The sequence below is a fragment of the Oncorhynchus gorbuscha genome, unplaced genomic scaffold (genome assembly GCF_021184085.1).
Source record: "Oncorhynchus gorbuscha isolate QuinsamMale2020 ecotype Even-year unplaced genomic scaffold, OgorEven_v1.0 Un_scaffold_3186, whole genome shotgun sequence".
In the NCBI taxonomy this organism is placed as follows: Eukaryota; Metazoa; Chordata; class Actinopteri; order Salmoniformes; family Salmonidae; genus Oncorhynchus; species Oncorhynchus gorbuscha.
Window position 1 is genome coordinate 7,896 of NW_025747503.1, and position 20,845 is coordinate 28,740.

Here is a 20,845-nt window from a genome sequence, read left to right on the forward strand (position 1 = left end):
TCAACCTGGAATTAAAAATATATTTTGGGGGGGATTGTATCACTTGATTAACACAACATGCCTACCACTTTGAAGATTCAAAATATTTTTTTATTGTGAAACAAACAAGAAATAAGGCAAAACAACTGAAGACTTGAGCGTGCATAACTATTCACCCCCCCCAAAGTCAATACTTTGTAGAGCCACCTTCTTTAGGTAATACCACAGATTCTATTCTGTATTGGATTGAGGTCTGGGCTTTGACTAGGCCATTCCAATACATTTAAATGTTTCCCCTTAAACCACTCAAGTGTTGCTTTAGCAGTATGCCTAGGGTCATTGTCCTGCTGGAAGGTGAAGCTCTGTCCCAGTCTCAAATCTCTGGAAGACTGAAACAGGTTTCCCCTCAAGAATTACCCTGTATTTAGCGCCATCCATCATTCCTTCAATCCTGACCAGTTTCCCAGTCCCTGCCAATTAAAAAACATCAGCATGATGCTGCCACCACTATGCTTCACTGTGGGGATGGTGTTCTTGGGGTGATGCCCTTTGGCAAACACCAAACATGATTGCTTACTTTCTTCTTTAAGAAATTGTTTTTTTTTCTGGCCACTCTTCGGTAAAGCCCAGCTCTGGGGAGTGTACGGCTTAAAGTGGTCCTACGGACAGATACTCCAATCTCCGCTGTGGAGCTTTGCAGCTCCTTCAGGGTTATCTTTGGTCTCTTTATTGCCTCTCTGATTAATGCCCTCCTTGCCTGGTCCGTGAGTTTTGGTGGGCGGCCCTCTCTTGGCAGATTTGTTGTGGTTCCATATTCTTAACATTTTTTAATAATAATAAAAATGGGATGTTCAAAGTTTCTGATATTTTTTATAACCCAACCCTGATTTGTACTTCTCCACAACTTTGTCCCTGACCTGTTGGGAGAGCTCCTTTGTCTTCAAGGTGTCGCTTGCTTGGTGGTGTTGCAGACTCTGGGGCCTTTCAGAACAGGTGTATATATACCGAGATCATGTGACACTTAAATAAAGTCTACCTGTGTATAATCTAACTAATTATGTGACTTCTGAAGGTAATTGGTTGCACCAGATCTTATGTAGGGGCTTCATAGCATTGGGGGTGAATACATATGCACACACCACTATTCAGTTTCAATTTTTTGAAATAATTTTTTGAAATAAATATATTTTTTAATTTCACTTCACCAATTTGGACTATTTTGTGTGTGTCCATTACATGAAATCCAAATAAAAATCAATTTAAATTACAGGTTGTAACGCAACAAAATAGGAAAAATGCCAAGGGGGCTGAATACTTTACGCTGTACCATGAGACTGAGGACCAACAGTTTATATATTAAACTCCTGGATACCATGATGTCATCCAGAGGAATGAATGGGTATTCACCAGTAGTTCAGTTAAATGTTTATATATTAAACTCCTGGATACCGTGATGTCATCCAGAGGAATGAATGGGTATTCACCAGTAGTTCAGTTAAATGTTTATATATTAAACTCCTGGGTATGTCATCCAGAGGAATGAATGGGTATTCACCAGTTAAATGTTTATATATTAAACTCCTGGATACCGTGATGTCATCCAGAGGAATGAATGGGTATTCACCAGTAGTTCAGTTAAATGTTTATATATTAAACTCCTGGATACCGTGATGTCATCCAGAGGAATGAATGGGTATTCACCAGTAGTTCAGTTAAATGTTTATATATTAAACTCCTGGATACCGTGATGTCATCCAGAGGAATGAATGGTATTCACCAGTTAAATGTTTATATATTAAACTCCTGGATACCGTGATGTCATCCAGAGGAATGAATGGGTATTCACCAGTAGTTCAGTTAAATGTTTATATATTAAACTCCTGGATACCGTGATGTCATCCAGAGGAATGAATGGGTATTCACCAGTAGTTCAGTTAAATGTTGATATATTAAACTCCTGGATACCGTGATGTCATCCATAATTACATATATTTAACAGAATTACATGTATTTACGTATGTTGCTTGTTAAGTAAAGTAACATTAGTACTTTTCTATAAAAAAAACTATACTTTAAACATTTGAATATTTTTAAAATTATTTTTATGTTATAAGCTCACATAATATAAATTGAAAATATGAAGTATTAAGGTGTATAAGAGAATAAACATGTTTTAATTCATATTAACATTAATAAATGAATTTCTACAGCGTCCTAAATATGTTTTTTTTACAAGATAGAACACAGAGTGGCCTTTCCTACCCAGGTCTGGTGTTGGAAATCATTCTACACTCTGTGTTCTACTACCCAGGTCTGGTGTTGGAGGTCATTCCACACTCTGTGTTCTACTACCCAGGTCTGGTGTTGGAGATCATTCTACACTCTGTGTTCTACTACCCAGGTCATTCCACACTCTGTGTTCTACTACCCAGGTCATTCTACACTCTGTGTTCTACTACCCAGGTCTGGTGTTGGAGATCATTCCACACTCTGTGTTCTACTACCCAGGTCTGGTGTTGGAGATCATTCTACACTCTGTGTTCTACTACCCAGGTCATTCCACACTCTGTGTTCTACTACCCAGGTCATTCTACACTCTGTGTTCTACTACCCAGGTCTGGTGTTGGAGATCATTCCACACTCTGTGTTCTACTACCCAGGTCTGGTGTTGGAGATCATTCTACACTCTGTGTTCTACTACCCAGGTCATTCCACACTCTGTGTTCTACTACCCAGGTCATTCTACACTCTGTGTTCTACTACCCAGGTCTGGTGTTGGAGATCATTCTACACTCTTGTGTTCTACTACCCAGGTCTGGTGTTGGAGATCATTCTACACTCTTGTGTTCTACTACCCAGGTCTGGTGTTGGAGATCATTCTACACTCTGTGGAACTCCTGAGTGTATTTTCTGATGTTTAATCAGAGAACTTGAATGAGAGTATCTCTTGTCACACTGATCACAGCCATAAGGCTTCTCTCCAGTGTGTGTTCTCTGGTGTACTGCCAGGTTGCTTGAGGTAGAACAACTCGTCCCGCAGTCAGAGCAGTGGTAAGGTTTCTCTCCAGTGTGGGTTCTCTTGTGTGATATCAGGTTACTTGAGGTAGTACATCTCTTCCCACAGTCTGGGCAGTGGTAAGGCTTTTCACCAGTGTGGGTTCTCTGATGTACTATCAGTATGTCTAATAAAGCAAAACTCTTCCCACATTCAGAGCAGTGGTGAGGCTTCTCTCCTGTGTGTGTTCTCTGGTGAGATTTTAAATGTGATGATCTAACAAAACCCTTCCCACAGTCAGAGCAGTGGTAAGGTTTTTCTCCTGTGTGTATTCTCTGGTGTACAATCAGGTGACTTGGCTGAGTAAAACTCTTCCCACATTGATCACAGCTATAAGGCTTCTCTCCTGTATGTGTTCTCTGGTGTGTTATCAGATAGCTTGAGGTAGTAAAGCTCAATCCACAGTTGGAGCAGCGATAAGGCTTCTCTCCAGTGTGTATTCTCTTGTGTACAGTCAGGTTTGATGACTGAGTGAATCGCTTCCCGCATTGATCACAGCCATATGGCCTCTCTCCTGTATGTGTTCGCTGGTGTATAATCAGTTCACTTGAGGAGGTTATGCTTTTCCCACAGTCTGAGCAGTGGAAAGGCTTCTCTCCAGTGTGCGTTCGCTGGTGCAGCTTTAAACGCTGTGATGTTGAAAAGGCCCTCTCACAGTCAGAGCAGTGGTGATGTTTCTCTCCTGTGTGTGTCAACTGGTGTTTTGTCAGGTTCCCTAGTTGAGAAAATCTCTTCAAACAGTCAGTGCAGCTATAAGGTTTCTCTCCTGTATGGATTCTGTGGTGTATTTTAAGTTCTGTTGAAGAGGTGAAACTCTTCCCACAGTCAGAGCAGTGGTGAGGCTTCTTCCCTGTGGATCTCCGCTGGGGTTTCTTGAGGTGTTCCGATCTGGAGAGACTCTTCTCTGCCTCGTCAGCATCATGATGTTGTTGAGGCTCCCCAGAGGATCCACGGTAGTCCCGTCTCTCTCCTGTGTGAACGACAAAGTAAGACAGTCAATGTAGTGAATGTTTAAATGCTTTTACAAACTTTTTTTGACAACTGTCTTCTAACAATCTGATGGTCAAGTGAAGAACAATAGTCATATTTTGTCTTCATTCTTCACATTAGTAGTAATGTCTATGACTTGGGTCTTACAATATGTTATCACAGTTGTTGAAACCTTCAGCAGTGATCCAGACGACTTTAGGTCACCAGTATTACTAATGGTATTATTTTATTATCAGCTTTACTGATTATCAGCTAAACCACAGCCAATAAAAACCACAGCAAAAACCACAGCCAATAAAAACCACAGCAAAAACCACAGCCAATAAAAACCACAGCAAAAACCACAGCCAATAAAAACCACAGCAAAAACCACAGCCAATAAAAACCAGAGGAAATAAAACCATGGCCAATAAAACCACGGCCAATAAAACCACGGCCAATAAAAACCACGGCCAATAAAACCAGAGGAAATAAAACCACGGCCAATAAAACCACGGCCAATAAAAACCAGAGGAAATAAAACCACAGCCAATAAAAACCACAGCAAAAACCACAGCCAATAAAAACCACAGCAAAAACCACAGCCAATAAAAACCAGAGGAAATAAAACCATGGCCAATAAAAACCACAGCAAAAACCACAGCCAATAAAAACCACAGCAAAAACCACAGCCAATAAAAACCACAGCAAAAACCACAGCCAATAAAAACCAGAGGAAATAAAACCATGGCCAATAAAAACCACAGCAAAAAACAGCCAATAAAAACCACAGCAAAAACCACAGCCAATAAAAACAGAGGAAATAAAACAGCAATAAAAACCACAGCAAAAACAACAAGCAAAAACCAGAGGAAATAAAACCATGGCCAATAAAACCACGGCCAATAAAACCACGGCCAATAAAACCACAGCCAATAAAAACCACAGCCAATAAAAACCACAGCAAAAACCACAGCCAATAAAAACCATAGCAAAAACCACAGCCAATAAAAACCAGAGGAAATAAAACCATGGCCAATAAAACCACGGCCAATAAAACCACGGCCAATAAAAACCACGGCCAATAAAAACCACAGCCAATAAAAACCACAGCCAATAAAACCAGAGGAAATAAAACCACGGCCAATAAAAACCACGGCCAATAAAAACCACGGCCAATAAAAACCACAGCCAATAAAACCACGGCCAATAAAACCACGGCCAATAAAACCAAGGCCAATAAAACCACGGCCAATAAAACCACCGCAAATAAAACCACGGCCAATAAAACCACGGCCAATAAAACCACGGCCAATAAAACCACGGCCAATAAAACCACGGCCAATAAAACCACGGCCAATAAAAACCACGGCCAATAAAACCACGGCCAATAAAAACCAGAGGAAATAAAACCACAGCCAATAAAAACCACAGCAAAAACCACAGCCAATAAAAACCACAGCAAAAACCACAGCCAATAAAAACCAGAGGAAATAAAACCATGGCCAATAAAAACCACAGCAAAAACCACAGCCAATAAAAACCACAGCAAAAACCACAGCCAATAAAAACCACAGCAAAAACCACAGCCAATAAAAACCACAGCAAAAACCACAGCCAATAAAAACCAGAGGAAATAAAACCATGGCCAATAAAACCACGGCCAATAAAACCACGGCCAATAAAACCACAGCCAATAAAAACCACAGCAAAAACCACAGCCAATAAAAACCATAGCAAAAACCACAGCCAATAAAAACCAGAGGAAATAAAACCATGGCCAATAAAACCACGGCCAATAAAACCACGGCCAATAAAAACCACGGCCAATAAAAACCACAGCCAATAAAAACCACAGCCAATAAAACCAGAGGAAATAAAACCACGGCCAATAAAAACCACGGCCAATAAAAACCACGGCCAATAAAAACCACAGCCAATAAAACCACGGCCAATAAAACCACGGCCAATAAAACCAAGGCCAATAAAACCACGGCCAATAAAACCACCGCAAATAAAACCACGGCCAATAAAACCACGGCCAATAAAACCACGGCCAATAAAACCACGGCCAATAAAACCACGGCCAATAAAACCACGGCCAATAAAAACCACGGCCAATAAAACCACGGCCAATAAAAACCAGAGGAAATAAAACCACAGCCAATAAAAACCACAGCAAAAACCACAGCCAATAAAAACCACAGCAAAAACCACAGCCAATAAAAACCAGAGGAAATAAAACCATGGCCAATAAAAACCACAGCAAAAACCACAGCCAATAAAAACCACAGCAAAAACCACAGCCAATAAAAACCACAGCAAAAACCACAGCCAATAAAAACCAGAGGAAATAAAACCATGGCCAATAAAAACCACAGCAAAAACCACAGCCAATAAAAACCACAGCAAAAACCACAGCCAATAAAAACCAGAGGAAATAAAACCATGGCCAATAAAAACCACAGCAAAAACCACAGCCAATAAAAACCACAGCAAAAACCACAGCCAATAAAAACCAGAGGAAATAAAACCATGGCCAATAAAACCACGGCCAATAAAACCACGGCCAATAAAACCACAGCCAATAAAAACCACAGCAAAAACCACAGCCAATAAAAACCATAGCAAAAACCACAGCCAATAAAAACCAGAGGAAATAAAACCATGGCCAATAAAACCACGGCCAATAAAACCACGGCCAATAAAAACCACGGCCAATAAAAACCACAGCCAATAAAAACCACAGCCAATAAAACCAGAGGAAATAAAACCACGGCCAATAAAAACCACGGCCAATAAAAACCACGGCCAATAAAAACCACAGCCAATAAAACCACGGCCAATAAAACCACGGCCAATAAAACCAAGGCCAATAAAACCACGGCCAATAAAACCACCGCAAATAAAACCACGGCCAATAAAACCACGGCCAATAAAACCACGGCCAATAAAACCACGGCCAATAAAACCACGGCCAATAAAACCACGGCCAATAAAACCACGGCCAATAAAAACCACGGCCAATAAAAACCACGGCCAATAAAAACCACAGCCAATAAAACCAGAGGAAATAAAACCACAGCCAATAAAAACCACGGCCAATAAAAACCACAGCCAATAAAACCACGGCCAATAAAACCACGGCCAATAAAAACCACGGCCAATAAAAACCACGGCCAATAAAAACCACGGCCAATAAAAACCACGGCCAATAAAAACCACGGCCAATAAAACCACGGCCAATAAAACCACCGCAAATAAAACCACGGCCAATAAAACCACGGCCAATAAAACCACGGCCAATAAAACCACGGCCAATAAAACCACGGCCAATAAAAACCACGGCCAATAAAAACCACAGCCAATAAAACCAGAGGAAATAAAACCACAGCCAATAAAAACCACCGCAAATAAAACCACAGCCAATAAAAACCAGAGGAAATAAAACCACAGCCAATAAAACAACAGCCAATAAAACCACAGCCAATAAAACCAGAGGAAATAAAACCACGGCCAATAAAACCACGGCCAATAAAACCACGGCCAATAAAACCACGGCCAATAAAACCACGGCCAATAAAACCACGGCCAATAAAACCACGGCCAATAAAACCACCGCAAATAAAACCACGGCCAATAAAAACCAGAGGAAATAAAACCACAGCCAATAAAACAACAGCCAATAAAACCACAGCCAATAAAACCAGAGGAAATAAAACCACAGCCAATAAAAACAGAGGAAATAAAACCACGGCCAATAAAACCACAGCCAATACAACCACAGCCAAAAAAACCAGAGGAAATAAAACCACAGCCAATAAAACCACAGCCAATAAAACCAGAGGAAATAAAACCACAGCCAATAAAACCACAGCACAAAAAACCACAGCCAATAAAACCACAGCCAATAAAACCAGAGGAAATAAAACCACAGCCAATAAAACCACAGCCAATAAAACCACAGCCAATAAAACCACAGCCAATAAAACCACAGCCAATACAACCACAGCCAATACAACCACAGCCAATACAACCACAGCCAATACAACCACAGCCAATACAACCACAGCCAATAAAACCACAGCCAATACAACCACAGCCAATAAAACCACAGCCAATAAAACCAGAGGAAATAAAACCACGGCCAATAAAAACCACAGCCAATAAAACCACGGCCAATAAAACCACGGCCAATACAACCACAGCCAATACAACCAGAGGAAATAAAACCACAGCCAATAAAAACCACAGCCAATAAAACCACAGCCAATAAAACCACAGCCAATACAACCAGAGGATCAATTAGTCAATAATACAGGATTAGACTTCATGACCTTCTGACCTTCATGACCTTTTAAAGTGGTGATCCAGGAAGGGTCCCTCCATTCAATCTGTAGAACGCCCCTTAAAGGGGTGATCCAGGAAGGGTCCCTCCATTCAATCTGTAGAACGCCCCTTTAAAGGGGTGATCCAGGAAGGGTCCCTCCATTCAATCTGTAGAACGCCCCTTTAAAGGGGTGATCCAGGAAGGGTCCCTCCATTCAATCTGTAGAACGTCCCTTTAAAGGGGTGATCCAGGAAGGGTCCCTCCATTCAATCTGTAGAACGCCCCCTTAAAGGGGTGATCCAGGAAGGGTCCCTCTATTCAATCTGTAGAACGCCCCTTAAAGGGGTGATCCAGGAAGGGTCCCTCCATTCAATCTGTAGAACGCCCCTTTAAAGGGGTGATCCAGGAAGGGTCCCTCCATTCAATCTGTAGAACGCCCCTTTAAAGGGGTGATCCAGGAAGGGTCCCTCCATTCAATCTGTAGAACGTCCCTTTAAAGGGGTGATCCAGGAAGGGTCCCTCCATTCAATCTGTAGAACGCCCCCTTAAAGGGGTGATCCAGGAAGGGTCCCTCCATTCAATCTGTAGAACGCCCCCTTAAAGGGGTGATCCAGGAAGGGTCCCTCCATTCAATCTGTAGAACGCCCCTTAAAGGGGTGATCCAGGAAGGGTCCCTCCATTCAATCTGTAGAACGCCCCTTTAAAGGGGTGATCCAGGAAGGGTCCCTCCATTCAATCTGTAGAACGCCCCCTTAAAGGGGTGATCCAGGAAGGGTCCCTCCATTCAATCTGTAGAACGCCCCCTTAAAGGGGTGATCCAGGAAGGGTCCCTCCATTCAATCTGTAGAACGCCCCTTTAAAGGGGTGATCCAGGAAGGGTCCCTCCATTCAATCTGTAGAACGCCCCTTTAAAGGGGTGATCCAGGAAGGGTCCCTCCATTCAATCTGTAGAACGCCCCTTTAAAGGGGTGATCCAGGAAGGGTCCCTCCATTCAATCTGTAGAACGCCCCTTTAAAGAGGTGATCCAGGAAGGGTCCCTCCATTCAATCTGTAGAACGCCCCTTTAAAGGGGTGAGCCAGGAAGGGTCCCTCCATTCAATCTGTAGAACACCCCTTTAAAGGGGTGATCCAGGAAGAGTCCCTCCATTCAATCTGTAGAACACCCCTTTAAAGGGGTGATCCAGGAAGGGTCCCTCCATTCAATCTGTAGAACGCCCCTTTAAAGGGGTGACCCAGGAAGGGTCCCTCCATTCAATCTGTAGAACGCCCCCTTAAAGGGGTGATCCAGGAAGGGTCCCTCCATTCAATCTGTAGAACGCCCCTTTAAAGGGGTGATCCAGGAAGGGTCCATTTTTGGACTTTATTATATAAATGGGACTTTCTATTAATAAAGGGGACAATTTGTATTTATGGATCCCAATCAGTTCATTAGTCCATTAGTTCCTGCCAAGGCCGCAGCTACTCTTACTGGGGTTTATTATGGATCCCCATCAGTACCTGCAGCAGCTACTCTTCCTGGGGTTTATTATGGATCCCCATTAGTTCCTGCCAAGGCAGCAGCTACTCTTCCTGAGTTTTATTATGGATCCCCATTAGTTCCTGCCAAGGCAGCAGCTACTCTTCCTGGGGTTTATTATGGATCCCCATCAGTTCCTGCCAAGGCAGCAGCTACTCTTCCTGGGGTTTATTATGGATCCCATCACAACACATTAAGTGTTTAGCCCTCAGGCCTCTAACTCTACCACTTATCTATAACACAGCATCCATGTGTATTGTGTGTATAGTGCTGTTATGTAATGGTGTTGGTTTGTGTGTTGTCGATGTTTGTGTCTCTGTATTTTTTTATCTGTTTCTTTTAAATCTGATTCTATGATTCTATATATTCTTTGATTCTACATGTCAATACCTCTCATAAATAAAAATAGTAGTGATGAAGTCAATCTCTCTTCCACTTTGAGCCAGGAGAGATTGACATGCATATCTGTGTATATCCAAGGGCCAGCCGTGGTGCCCTGTTCTGAGCCAATTGCAATTTCCCTAAGTTATTTTATGTGGCACCTGTCCACACGACTGAAGAGTAGTCAATGTGTGACAAAACTAGGGCCTGCAGGACCTGCATTGTTGGTAGTGTTGTCAAGAAGGCAGAGCAGAGCTTTTTATGGACAGACTTCTCTACATCTTATCTACAGTTGTATCAACATGTTTTGACAATGACAGTTTACAATCCAGGGTTACTCCAAGTAGTTTAGTCTCCTCAACTTGCTCAATTTGAAGGTTAGGGTTTAGTAAATGACTCGTCCCAAAAACAATGCTTTTAGTTTTTGAAATATTTAGGACTAACTTATTTCGTGTATCGTGTTGAGTCATCCACATAAATGGACACTGGCATTATAACTGAAATGTTGTCATTAGTAAATATTGAAAAAAAGTAAGGGGCCTAGACAGCTGCCCTGGGGAATTCCTGATTCTATCTGGATTTTATTGGAGAGGCTTACATTAACTTCTTGACGCACCCATCCCGTTACCAGGATCATTTTCATCAACATCCGCTGAATTGCAGAGCGCCAAATTTAAATTAAATTACTAAAAATATTTACATTTCATGAAATCATAAGTGCAATATAGCAAAACACAGTTTAGCTTGTTGTTAATCCACCTGGCATGTCAGATTAAAAAAAAAGCTTTTCGGGCGAAAGCAAACGATGCTATTATCTGAGGATAGCACCTCCGTGAACAAAGAGAGAAAGCATATTTCAACCCTGCAGGCGCAACACAAAACGCATAAATAAAAATATAATTAATGTCTTGCCTTTGATGAGCTTCTTTTATTGGCACTCCAAAATGTCCCATAAATATCACAAATGGTCCTTTTGTTCGATTAATTACGTCGATATATATCCAAAATGTCCATTTATTTGGAGCGTTTGATCCAGAAAAACACCGGTTCCAACTTGCGCAACGTGACTATGAAATATCTCAAAAGTAACCTGTAAACTTTGCCAAAACATTTCAAACTACTTCTGTAATACAACTTTAGGTATTTTTTAAAGTAAATAATCGATCAAATTGAAGACGGGATGATCTGTGTTCAATACAGGAAGAAAACAAACTGTAGCTTTCTGGTCACGCGCCTCGATCTCGCAGTACACTTGAAGTGACCCTTGTTTTGAACAGGGCTACTTCTTCATTACACAAAGGAAAAACCTCAACCATTTTCTAAAGACTGTTGACATCCAGTGGAAGCGATAGGAACTGCAAGAAGGTCCCTTAGAAATCTGGATTCCCAATGAAACCCATTGAAAAGAGAGTGACCTCAAAAAAAATCATTCTGAATGGTTTGTCCTCTGGGTTTCGCCTGCTACACAAGTTCTGTTATACTCACAGACATGATTCAAACACTTTAGAAACTTCAGAGTGTTTTTTATCCAAACGAATAATATACATATCTTAGTTAACTAGTCCAACGCAACAACGACCTGCCTCTCTCTCGTTGCACTCCACAAGGAGACTGCCTGTTACAGGAATGTAGTAAGCCAAGGTAAGTTGCTAGCTAGCATTAAAATTATCTTATAAAAAAACAATCAATCAATCATAATCACTAGTTAACTACACATGGCTGATGATATTAATAGATATTATCTAGTGTGTCCTGCGTTGCATATAACCTGACTGAGCATACAAGCATACAAGTATCTGACTGAGTGGTGGTAGGCAGCAGCAGGCTCGTAAGCATTCATTCAAACAGCACTTCCGTGCGTTTTGCCAGCAGCTCTTCGTTGTGCGTCAAGCATTGCGCTGTTTATGACTTCAAGCCTATCAACTCCCGAGACGAGGCTGGTGTAACCGAAGTGAAATGGCTAGCTAGTTAGCGGGGTGCGCGCTAATAGTGTTTCAAACATCACTCACTTGGAGTAGTTGTTCCCCTTGCTCTGCATGGGTAACGCTGCTTTGAGGGTGGATGTTGTCGTTGTGTTCCTGGTTCGAGCCCAGGGAGGAGCGAGGAGAGGGATGGAAGCTATACTGTTACACTGGCAATACTAAAGTGCCTATAAGAACATCCAATAGTCAAAGGTTAATGAAATACAAATGGTATAGAGGGAAATAGTCCTATAATTCCTATAATGACTACAACCTAAAACTTCTTACCTGGGAATATTGGAGACTCATGTTAAAAGGAACCACCAGCTTTCATATGTTCTCATGTTCTGAGCAAGGAACTTAAACGTTAGCTTTTTTACATAGCACATATTGCACTTTTTATTCTCGAACACTTTGATCTTGCATTATTTAAACCAAATTGAACATGTTTCATTATTTATTTGAGGCTAAATTGATTTTTATTGATGTATTAGATTAAGTTAAAATAAGTGTTCATTCAGTATTGTTGTAATTGTCATTATCATAACTAAATAAAATAAAAAAATATATATAAAAAAATAATTGGCCGAATAATCGGATTCGGCGTTGAAAAATCATAATCGGCCGACCTCTCGTCCAGGCTGTGCCCAGGCAGTCGATTGACTAGAACAGGGAGTAGCTGGAGGGACATCCACTGAGAGACCCCCCCAGTCAACCAACCAGATGGCTGGGAGAGTGGAGTGTACATAGAACCAACCAACCAGATGGCTGGGAGAGTGGATAGAACCAACCAACCAACCAGATGGCTGGGAGAGTGGAGTGTACATAGAACCAACCAACCAGCTGGCTGGGAGAGTGGGTGTACATAGAACCAACCAACCAGATGGCTGGGAGAGTGGAGTGTACATAGAACCAACCAACCAGCTGGCTGGGAGAGTGGAGTGTACATAGAACCAACCAACCAGCTGGCTGGGAGAGTGGAGTGTACATAGAACCAACCAACCAGCTGGCTGGGAGAGTGGGGTGTACATAGAACCAATCAACCAGCTGGCTGGAAGAGTGGGGTGTACATAGAACCAACCAACCAGCTGGCTGGGAGAGTGGAGTGTACATAGAACCAACCAACCAGCTGGCTGGGAGAGTGGAGTGTACATAGAACCAACCAACCAGCTGGCTGGGAGAGTGGAGTGTACATAGAACCAACCAACCAGATGGCTGGGAGAGATGGCTGGGGGTGTACATAGAACCAACCAACCAGATGGCTGGGAGAGTGGAGTGTAGAACCAACCAACCACATAGAACCAACCAACCAGATGGCTGGGAGAGTGTAGAACCAACCAACCAGATGGCTGGGAGAGTACAGTCAACCAACCAACCAGCTGGCTGGGAGAGTGGAGTGTACATAGAACCAACCAACCAGCTGGCTGGGAGAGTGGAGTGTACATAGAACCAACCAACCAGCTGGCTGGGAGAGTGGGGTGTACATAGAACCAACCAACCAACCAACCAGATGGCTGGGAGAGTGGAGTGTACATAGAACCAACCAACCAGCTGGCTGGGAGAGATGGTGGGGGTGTACATAGAACCAACCAACCAGATGGCTGGGAGAGTGGAGTGTACATAGAACCAACCAACCAGCTGGCTGGGAGAGTGGAGTGTACATAGAACCAACCAGCTGGCTGGGAGAGTGGAGTGTACATAGAACCAACCAACCAGCTGGCTGGGAGAGTGGGGTGTACATAGAACCAACCAACCAGATGGCTGGGAGAGTGGAGTGTACATAGAACCAACCAACCAGCTGGCTGGGAGAGTGGAGTGTACATAGAACCAACCAGCTGGCTGGGAGAGTGGAGTGGAACCAACCAACCAGCTGGCTGTACATAGAACCAACCAACCAGCTGGCTGGGAGAGTGGAGTGTACATAGAACCAACCAACCAGCTGGCTGGGAGAGTGGAGTGTACATAGAACCAACCAGCTGGCTGGGAGAGTGGAGTGTACATAGAACCAACCAACCAGCTGGCTGGGGTACATAGAACCAACCAACCAGCTGGCTGGGAGAGTGGGTGTACATAGAACCAACCAACCAGCTGGCTGGGAGAGTGGAGTGTACATAGAACCAATCAGATGGCTGGGAGAGTGGAGTGTACATAGAACCAACCAACCAGCTGGCTGGGAGAGTGGACTGTACATAGAACCAACCAACCAGCTGGCTGGGAGAGTGGAGTGTACATAGAACCAATCAGATGGCTGGGAGAGTGGGGTGTACATAGAACCAACCAACCAGCTGGCTGGGAACCAGCTGGCTGGGGAGTGTACATAGAACCAACCAACCAGCCTGGCTGAGAGAGTGGAGCTGGCTACATAGAACCAACCAACCAGCTGGCTGGGAGAGTGGAGTGTACATAGAACCAACCAACCAGCTGGCTGGGAGAGTGGAGTGTACATAGAACCAATCAGATGGCTGGGAGAGTGGGGTGTACATAGAACCAACCAACCAGCTGGCTGGGAGAGTGGAGTGTACATAGAACCAACCAACCAGCCGGCTGAGAGAGTGGAGTGTACATAGAACCAACCATCTATTATGCCATGTTTCATGTTCTGTGTGAATAGAACCAACCAGCTGGCTGGGAGAGTGGGGTGTTCTGTGTGAATAGAACCAACCAGCTGGCTGGGAGAGTGGGGTGTTCTGTGTGAATAGAACCAACCAGCTGGCTGGGAGAGCTGGCTGGGAGAGGGGTGTTCTGTGTGAATAGAACCAACCAGCTGGCTGGGAGAGTGGGGTGTTCTGTGTGAATAGAACCAACCAGCTGGCTGGGAGAGTGGGGTGTTCTGTGTGAATAGAACCAACCATCTATTATGTCATGTTTCATGTTCTGTGTGAATAGAACCAACCAGCTGGCTGGGAGAGTGGGGTGTTCTGTGTGAATAGAACCAACCAGCTGGCTGGGAGAGTGGGGTGTTCTGTGTGAATAGAACCAACCAGCTGGCTGGGAGAGTGGGGTGTTCTGTGTGAATAGAACCAACCAGCTGGCTGGGAGAGTGGGGTGTTCTGTGTGAATAGAACCAACCAGCTGGCTGGGAGAGTGGGGTGTTCTGTGTGAATAGAACCAACCAGCTGGCTGGGAGAGTGGGGTGTTCTGTGTGAATAGAACCAACCAGCTGGCTGGGAGAGTGGAGTGTTCTGTGTGAATAGAACCAACCAGCTGGCTGGGAGAGTGGAGTGTTCTGTGTGAATAGAACCAACCAGCTGGCTGGGAGAGTGGGGTGTTCTGTGTGAATAGAACCAACCAGCTGGCTGGGAGAGTGGGGTGTTCTGTGTGAATAGAACCAACCAGCTGGCTGGGAGAGTGGGGTGTTCTGTGTGAATAGAACCAACCAGCTGGCTGGGAGAGTGGAGTGTTCTGTGTGAATAGAACCAACCAGCTGGCTGGGAGAGTGGAGTGTTCTGTGTGAATAGAACCAACCAGCTGGCTGGGAGAGTGGGGTGTTCTGTGTGAATAGAACCAACCAGCTGGCTGGGAGAGTGGGGTGTTCTGTGTGAATAGAACCAACCAGCTGGCTGGGAGAGTGGGGTGTTCTGTGTGAACCCCAGGAACAGTTTAGCTGCGGTTTCCACAACAGTTCATGGTTATAAACATCCTTATAAAATATCAAACAAGATATGTGACAAATTAGTCTATAAACCATGTTGAGGGCTTGAATCAGTTTTGATTAGAGGGTTCCCTGGTGTGATTGGGTGCATAGACGGCCCCTGCATTAACACCAGGGGGCCCTCCGAATACCAGGATACCTACATTAATACCAGGGTGCCCTCCGAATACCAGGATAACTACATTAATACCAGGGGGCCCTCCGAATACCAGGATACCCACATTAACACCAGGATACCTACATTAATACCAGGATACCTACATTAATACCAGGGGGCCCTCTGAATACCAGGATACCTACATTAATACCAGGGTACCTACATTAATACCAGGATACCTACATTAATACCAGGATACCTACATTATTACCAGGATACCTACATTAATACCAGGATACCTACATTAATACCAGGATACCTACATTAATACCAGGATACCTACATTAATACCAGGATACCTACATTAATACCAGGATACCTACATTAATACCAGGATACCTACATTAACAGTCAGTGGGCCCGCCGTGGGCCTCTCACAGCCCGCCGTGGGCCTCTCTCCCGACTAGAGTCCCACCAGCCCTCCGTGGGCCTCTCTCCCGACTAGAGTCCCACCAGCCCTCCGTGGGCCTCTCTCCCGACTAGAGTCCCACCAGGCCTCCGTGCATCCTCCGTGCATATGGATGTATATATATGTGTGTATGTGTGCATATGGATGTATATATATGTGTGTATGTGTGCATATGGATGTATATATATGTGTGTATGTGTGCATATGGATGTATATATATATGTGTGTATGTGTGCATATGGATGTATATATATATGTGTGTATGTGTGCATATGGATGTATATATATATGTGTGTATGTGTGCATATGGATGTATATATATATGTGTGTATGTGTGCATATGGATGTATATATATATGTGTGTATGTGTGCATATGGATGTATATATATGTGTGTATGTGTGCATATGGATGTATATATATGTGTGTATGTGTGCATATGGATGTATATATATGTGTGTATGTGTGCATATGGATGTATATATATGTGTGTATGTGTGCATATGGATGTATATATATGTGTGTATGTGTGCATATGGATGTATATATATGTATGCATATGTGTATGTGTGCATATGGATGTATATATATGTGTGTATGTGTGCATATGGATGTATATATATGTGTGTATGTGTGCATATGGATGTATATATATGTGTGTATGTGTGCATATGGATGTATATATATGTGTGTATGTGTGCATATGGATGTATATATATGTGTGTATGTGTGCATATGGATGTATATATATGTGTGTATGTGTGCATATGGATGTATATATATGTGTGTATGTGTGCATATGGATGTATATATATGTGTGTATGTGTGCATATGGATGTATATATATGTGTGTATGTGTGCATATGGATGTATATATATGTGTGTATGTGTGCATATGGATGTATATATATGTGTGTATGTGTGCATATGGATGTATATATATGTGTGTATGTGTGCATATGGATGTATATATATGTGTGTATGTGTGCATATGGATGTATATATATGTGTGTATGTGTGCATATGGATGTATATATATGTGTGTATGTGTGCATATGGATGTATATATATGTGTGTATGTGTGCATATGGATGTATATATATGTGTATGACTGTGAAGAGACCTCTTGTAGCATGTCTTGTGGGGTATGCATGGGTGTCCGATCTGTGTGCCAGTAGTTTAGACTGACAGCTCGGTGCATTTAACATGCATTCAACACCTCTTATAAATAAAAGTAGTGATGAAGTCAATCTCTCCTCCACTTTGAACCAGGAGAGATTGACATGCACATTATTAATATTAGCTCTGTGTGTACATCCAAGGGCCAGCCGTGCTGCCCTGTTCTGAGCCAATAGGCCCTTGGAGTCCCTCTTTGTGGCACCCGACTGAACAAATGTCTAGGTGTGACAAAACTAGGGACTGTAGCACCTGCCTTGTTGATGGTGTTGTTAAGAAGGTAGAAACTAGGGCCTGTAGGACCTGCCTTGTTGATAGTGCTGTTAAGAAGGTAGAAACTAGGACCTGCCTTGTTGATGGTGTTGTTAATTAAGAAGGTAGAAACTAGGGCCTATAGGACCTGCCTTGTTGATGGTGTTGTTAAGAAGGTAGAAACTAGGACCTGCCTTGTTGATAGTGTTGTTAAGAAGGTAGAAACTAGGACCTGCCTTGTTGATAGTGCTGTTAAGAAGGTAGAAACTAGGACCAGCCTTGTTGATAGTGTTGTTAAGAAGGTAGAAACTAGGGCTAGTAGGTCCTGCCTTGTTGATAGTGCTGTTAAGAAGGTAGAAACTAGGACCAGCCTTGTTGATAGTGTTGTTAAGAAGGTAGAAACTAGGGCTAGTAGGACCTGCCTTGTTGATAGTGTTGTTAAGAAGGTAGAAACTAGGGCCTGTAGGACCTGCCTTGTTGATAGTGTTGTCAAGAAGGTAGAAACTAGGGCCTGTAGGACCTGCCTTGTTGATAGTGCTGTTAAGAAGGTAGAAACTAGGACCTGCCTTGTTGATAGTGTTGATAAGAAGGTAGAAACTAGGGCCTGTAGGACCTGCCTTATTGATAGTGTTGTTAAGAAGGTAGAAACTAGGGCCTGTAGGACCTGCCTTGTTGATAGTGTTGTTAAGAAGGTAGAAACTAGGGCCTGTAGGACCTGCCTTGTTGATAGTGTTGTGAAGAAGGTAGAAACTAGAGCCTGTAGGACCTGCCTTGTTGATAGTGTTGTGAAGAAGGTAGAAACTAGAGCTTGTAGGACCTGCCTTGTTGATAGTGTTGTGAAGAAGATAGAAACTAGAGCCTGTAGGACCTGCCTTGTTGATAGTGTTGTTAAGAAGGTAGAAACTAGGGCCTGTAGGACCTGCCTTGTTGATAGTGTTGATAAGAAGGTAGAAACTAGGGCTAGTAGGACCTGCCTTGTTGATAGTGTTGTTAAGAAGGTAGAAACTAGGGCCTGTAGGACCTGCCTTGTTGATAGTGTTGTTAAGAAGGTAGAAACTAGGGCCTGTAGGACCTGCCTTGTTGATAGTGTTGATAAGAAGGTAGAAACTAGGGCTAGTAGGACCTGCCTTGTTGATAGTGTTGTTAAGAAGGTAGAAACTAGGGCCTGTAGGACCTGCCTTGTTGATAGTGTTGTTAAGAAGGTAGAAACTAGGGCCTGTAGGACCTGCCTTGTTGATAGTGTTGTGAAGAAGGTAGAAACTAGAGCCTGTAGGACCTGCCTTGTTGATAGTGTTGTTAAGAAGGTAGAAACTAGAGCCTGTAGGACCTGCCTTGTTGATAGTGCTGTTAAGAAGGTAGAAACTAGGGCCTGTAGGACCTGCCTTGTTGATAGTGTTGTTAAGAAGGTAGAAACTAGGACCTGCCTTGTTGATAGTGCTGTTAAGAAGGTAGAAATTAGGACCTGTAGGACCTGCCTTGTTGATAGTGCTGTTAAGAAGGTTGAGCAGCGCTTTATTATGGACAGACTTCTCCCCATCTTAGCTACTGTTGTATCAATATGTTTTGACCATGATAGTTATAATACAGGGTCACTCCAAGCAATTTAGTCACCTCAACTTGCTCAATGTTCACATGATTCATTACCAGATGTTGTTGAGGTTTAGGGTTTAGTGAATCATTTGGCCCAAATACAATTATTTTAGTTGTATAAATATTTAGGGCTAACTTATTCCTTATTTTAGTTGTATAAATATTTAGGGCTAATTTATTCCTTGCCACCCACTCTGAAACTAATTGCATGTCTTTGTTGAGTGTTGCAGTCATTTCAAATCGCTGTAGTAGCTGACGAGTTGTGGGTGAAAGGACTGACCATCCATGACATCAAAACGACGGTTTCAACCATGTTAGCATTTACTTTGTTTACAAACACTGGAGTAAAAGGGAGCATCTATTTTAAGTCCCGATGGGGAACCACGGCTGAACTTAGGTCACGGGGCATTTCTAAGTTATATTCTTCAAGAATCAATGACCATACATCATTAATTTATAGTCCAAATGTGGATGTAGGAACTGCAGATTGACCCTTTAAAAGCATACATCAGTTAAACTGCAGAGTGCCTCAGTTTTTAAGATAGTACTTACCAGTGTTAATCAGATCTCCTGTCTCTGCCTCCTCCTCTTCATCCACCTCCTCTTTCACTCTGAACGCGTCTTCCTCTTCTTTCACTGAAACGTCTTCCTCTTCTTCTTTCACTGTAACAGCCTCAGCCTCTACTTCTTGTTTTACTGTAACATCCTCCTCTTCCTCCTCCTCTTTCACAACAACTTCTTTCTCCGTCCAGCAGCCCTCCTCCTCCACCTCCTCTTCTTCTTTAACAAGAGCGAAGCTAAGTGAGCTCATATCGGGGATTAACTAGGCTATTGTTAACTTAACGAGCCAGTCGGCAAAACAACAAAACGTAAATAATGAAATTAAAATAAGGGTAACGAGTAAACACGACAGAATGGTGTTTTAAACACAGTGGCTAATACATCTCTGTAAAGAGCTTTATTATGTCGGCTATATCGGACAGATTGTGTCTCACTGTTTGTTTGAAGAAGCCAGAAACCCCCGTCCATTATATTATACGTCACTCTGACACCTTCAAGACCTACGTCGCCATCTGTTGACTGAAGTGGGTAAACGCAGTTGAGGGAAAAGTGTTTTTTTTTTTTTTTAGACAAAGTTCATAACGTTACTACCCCCCTCAATCCCTCCCTCTTTCCTCTGACCCTCTCCCACTTTTTCTGACCCTCTCTCCCTCTTTCTGTCCATCTCTCTCTCTTTCTCTGACCCTCTCTCCCTCTTTCTGACCCCCTCTCTCTCTCCCTATGTAATGTGCACAACACACCAACGCAGTCGACTCATAGCAGTAACAAAACAAAACAAATATATATATTTTTTTAAATAAAATAATTAATAATCGATTGATCCACACAATAATACCAAAGTCAATATCAGTGAAGTA

General features: G+C 42.9%; 1 protein-coding gene across 1 annotated transcript; it reads right to left on the reverse strand.

The window, feature by feature from the left end:
* Window positions 1–2,784: 2,784 nt before the first annotated feature.
* LOC124027399 (zinc finger protein 501-like) lies at window positions 2,785–20,500 on the reverse strand. The gene is made up of 3 exons (XM_046339838.1): window positions 20,493–20,500; window positions 19,980–20,020; window positions 2,785–4,004 (listed from the first exon to the last, which is right to left on the reverse strand). Exons 1-3 carry the CDS (start codon window positions 20,498–20,500, stop codon window positions 2,854–2,856), a joined length of 1,200 nt encoding a protein of 399 aa, XP_046195794.1. The 3' UTR covers window positions 2,785–2,853.
* Window positions 20,501–20,845: the final 345 nt, after the last annotated feature.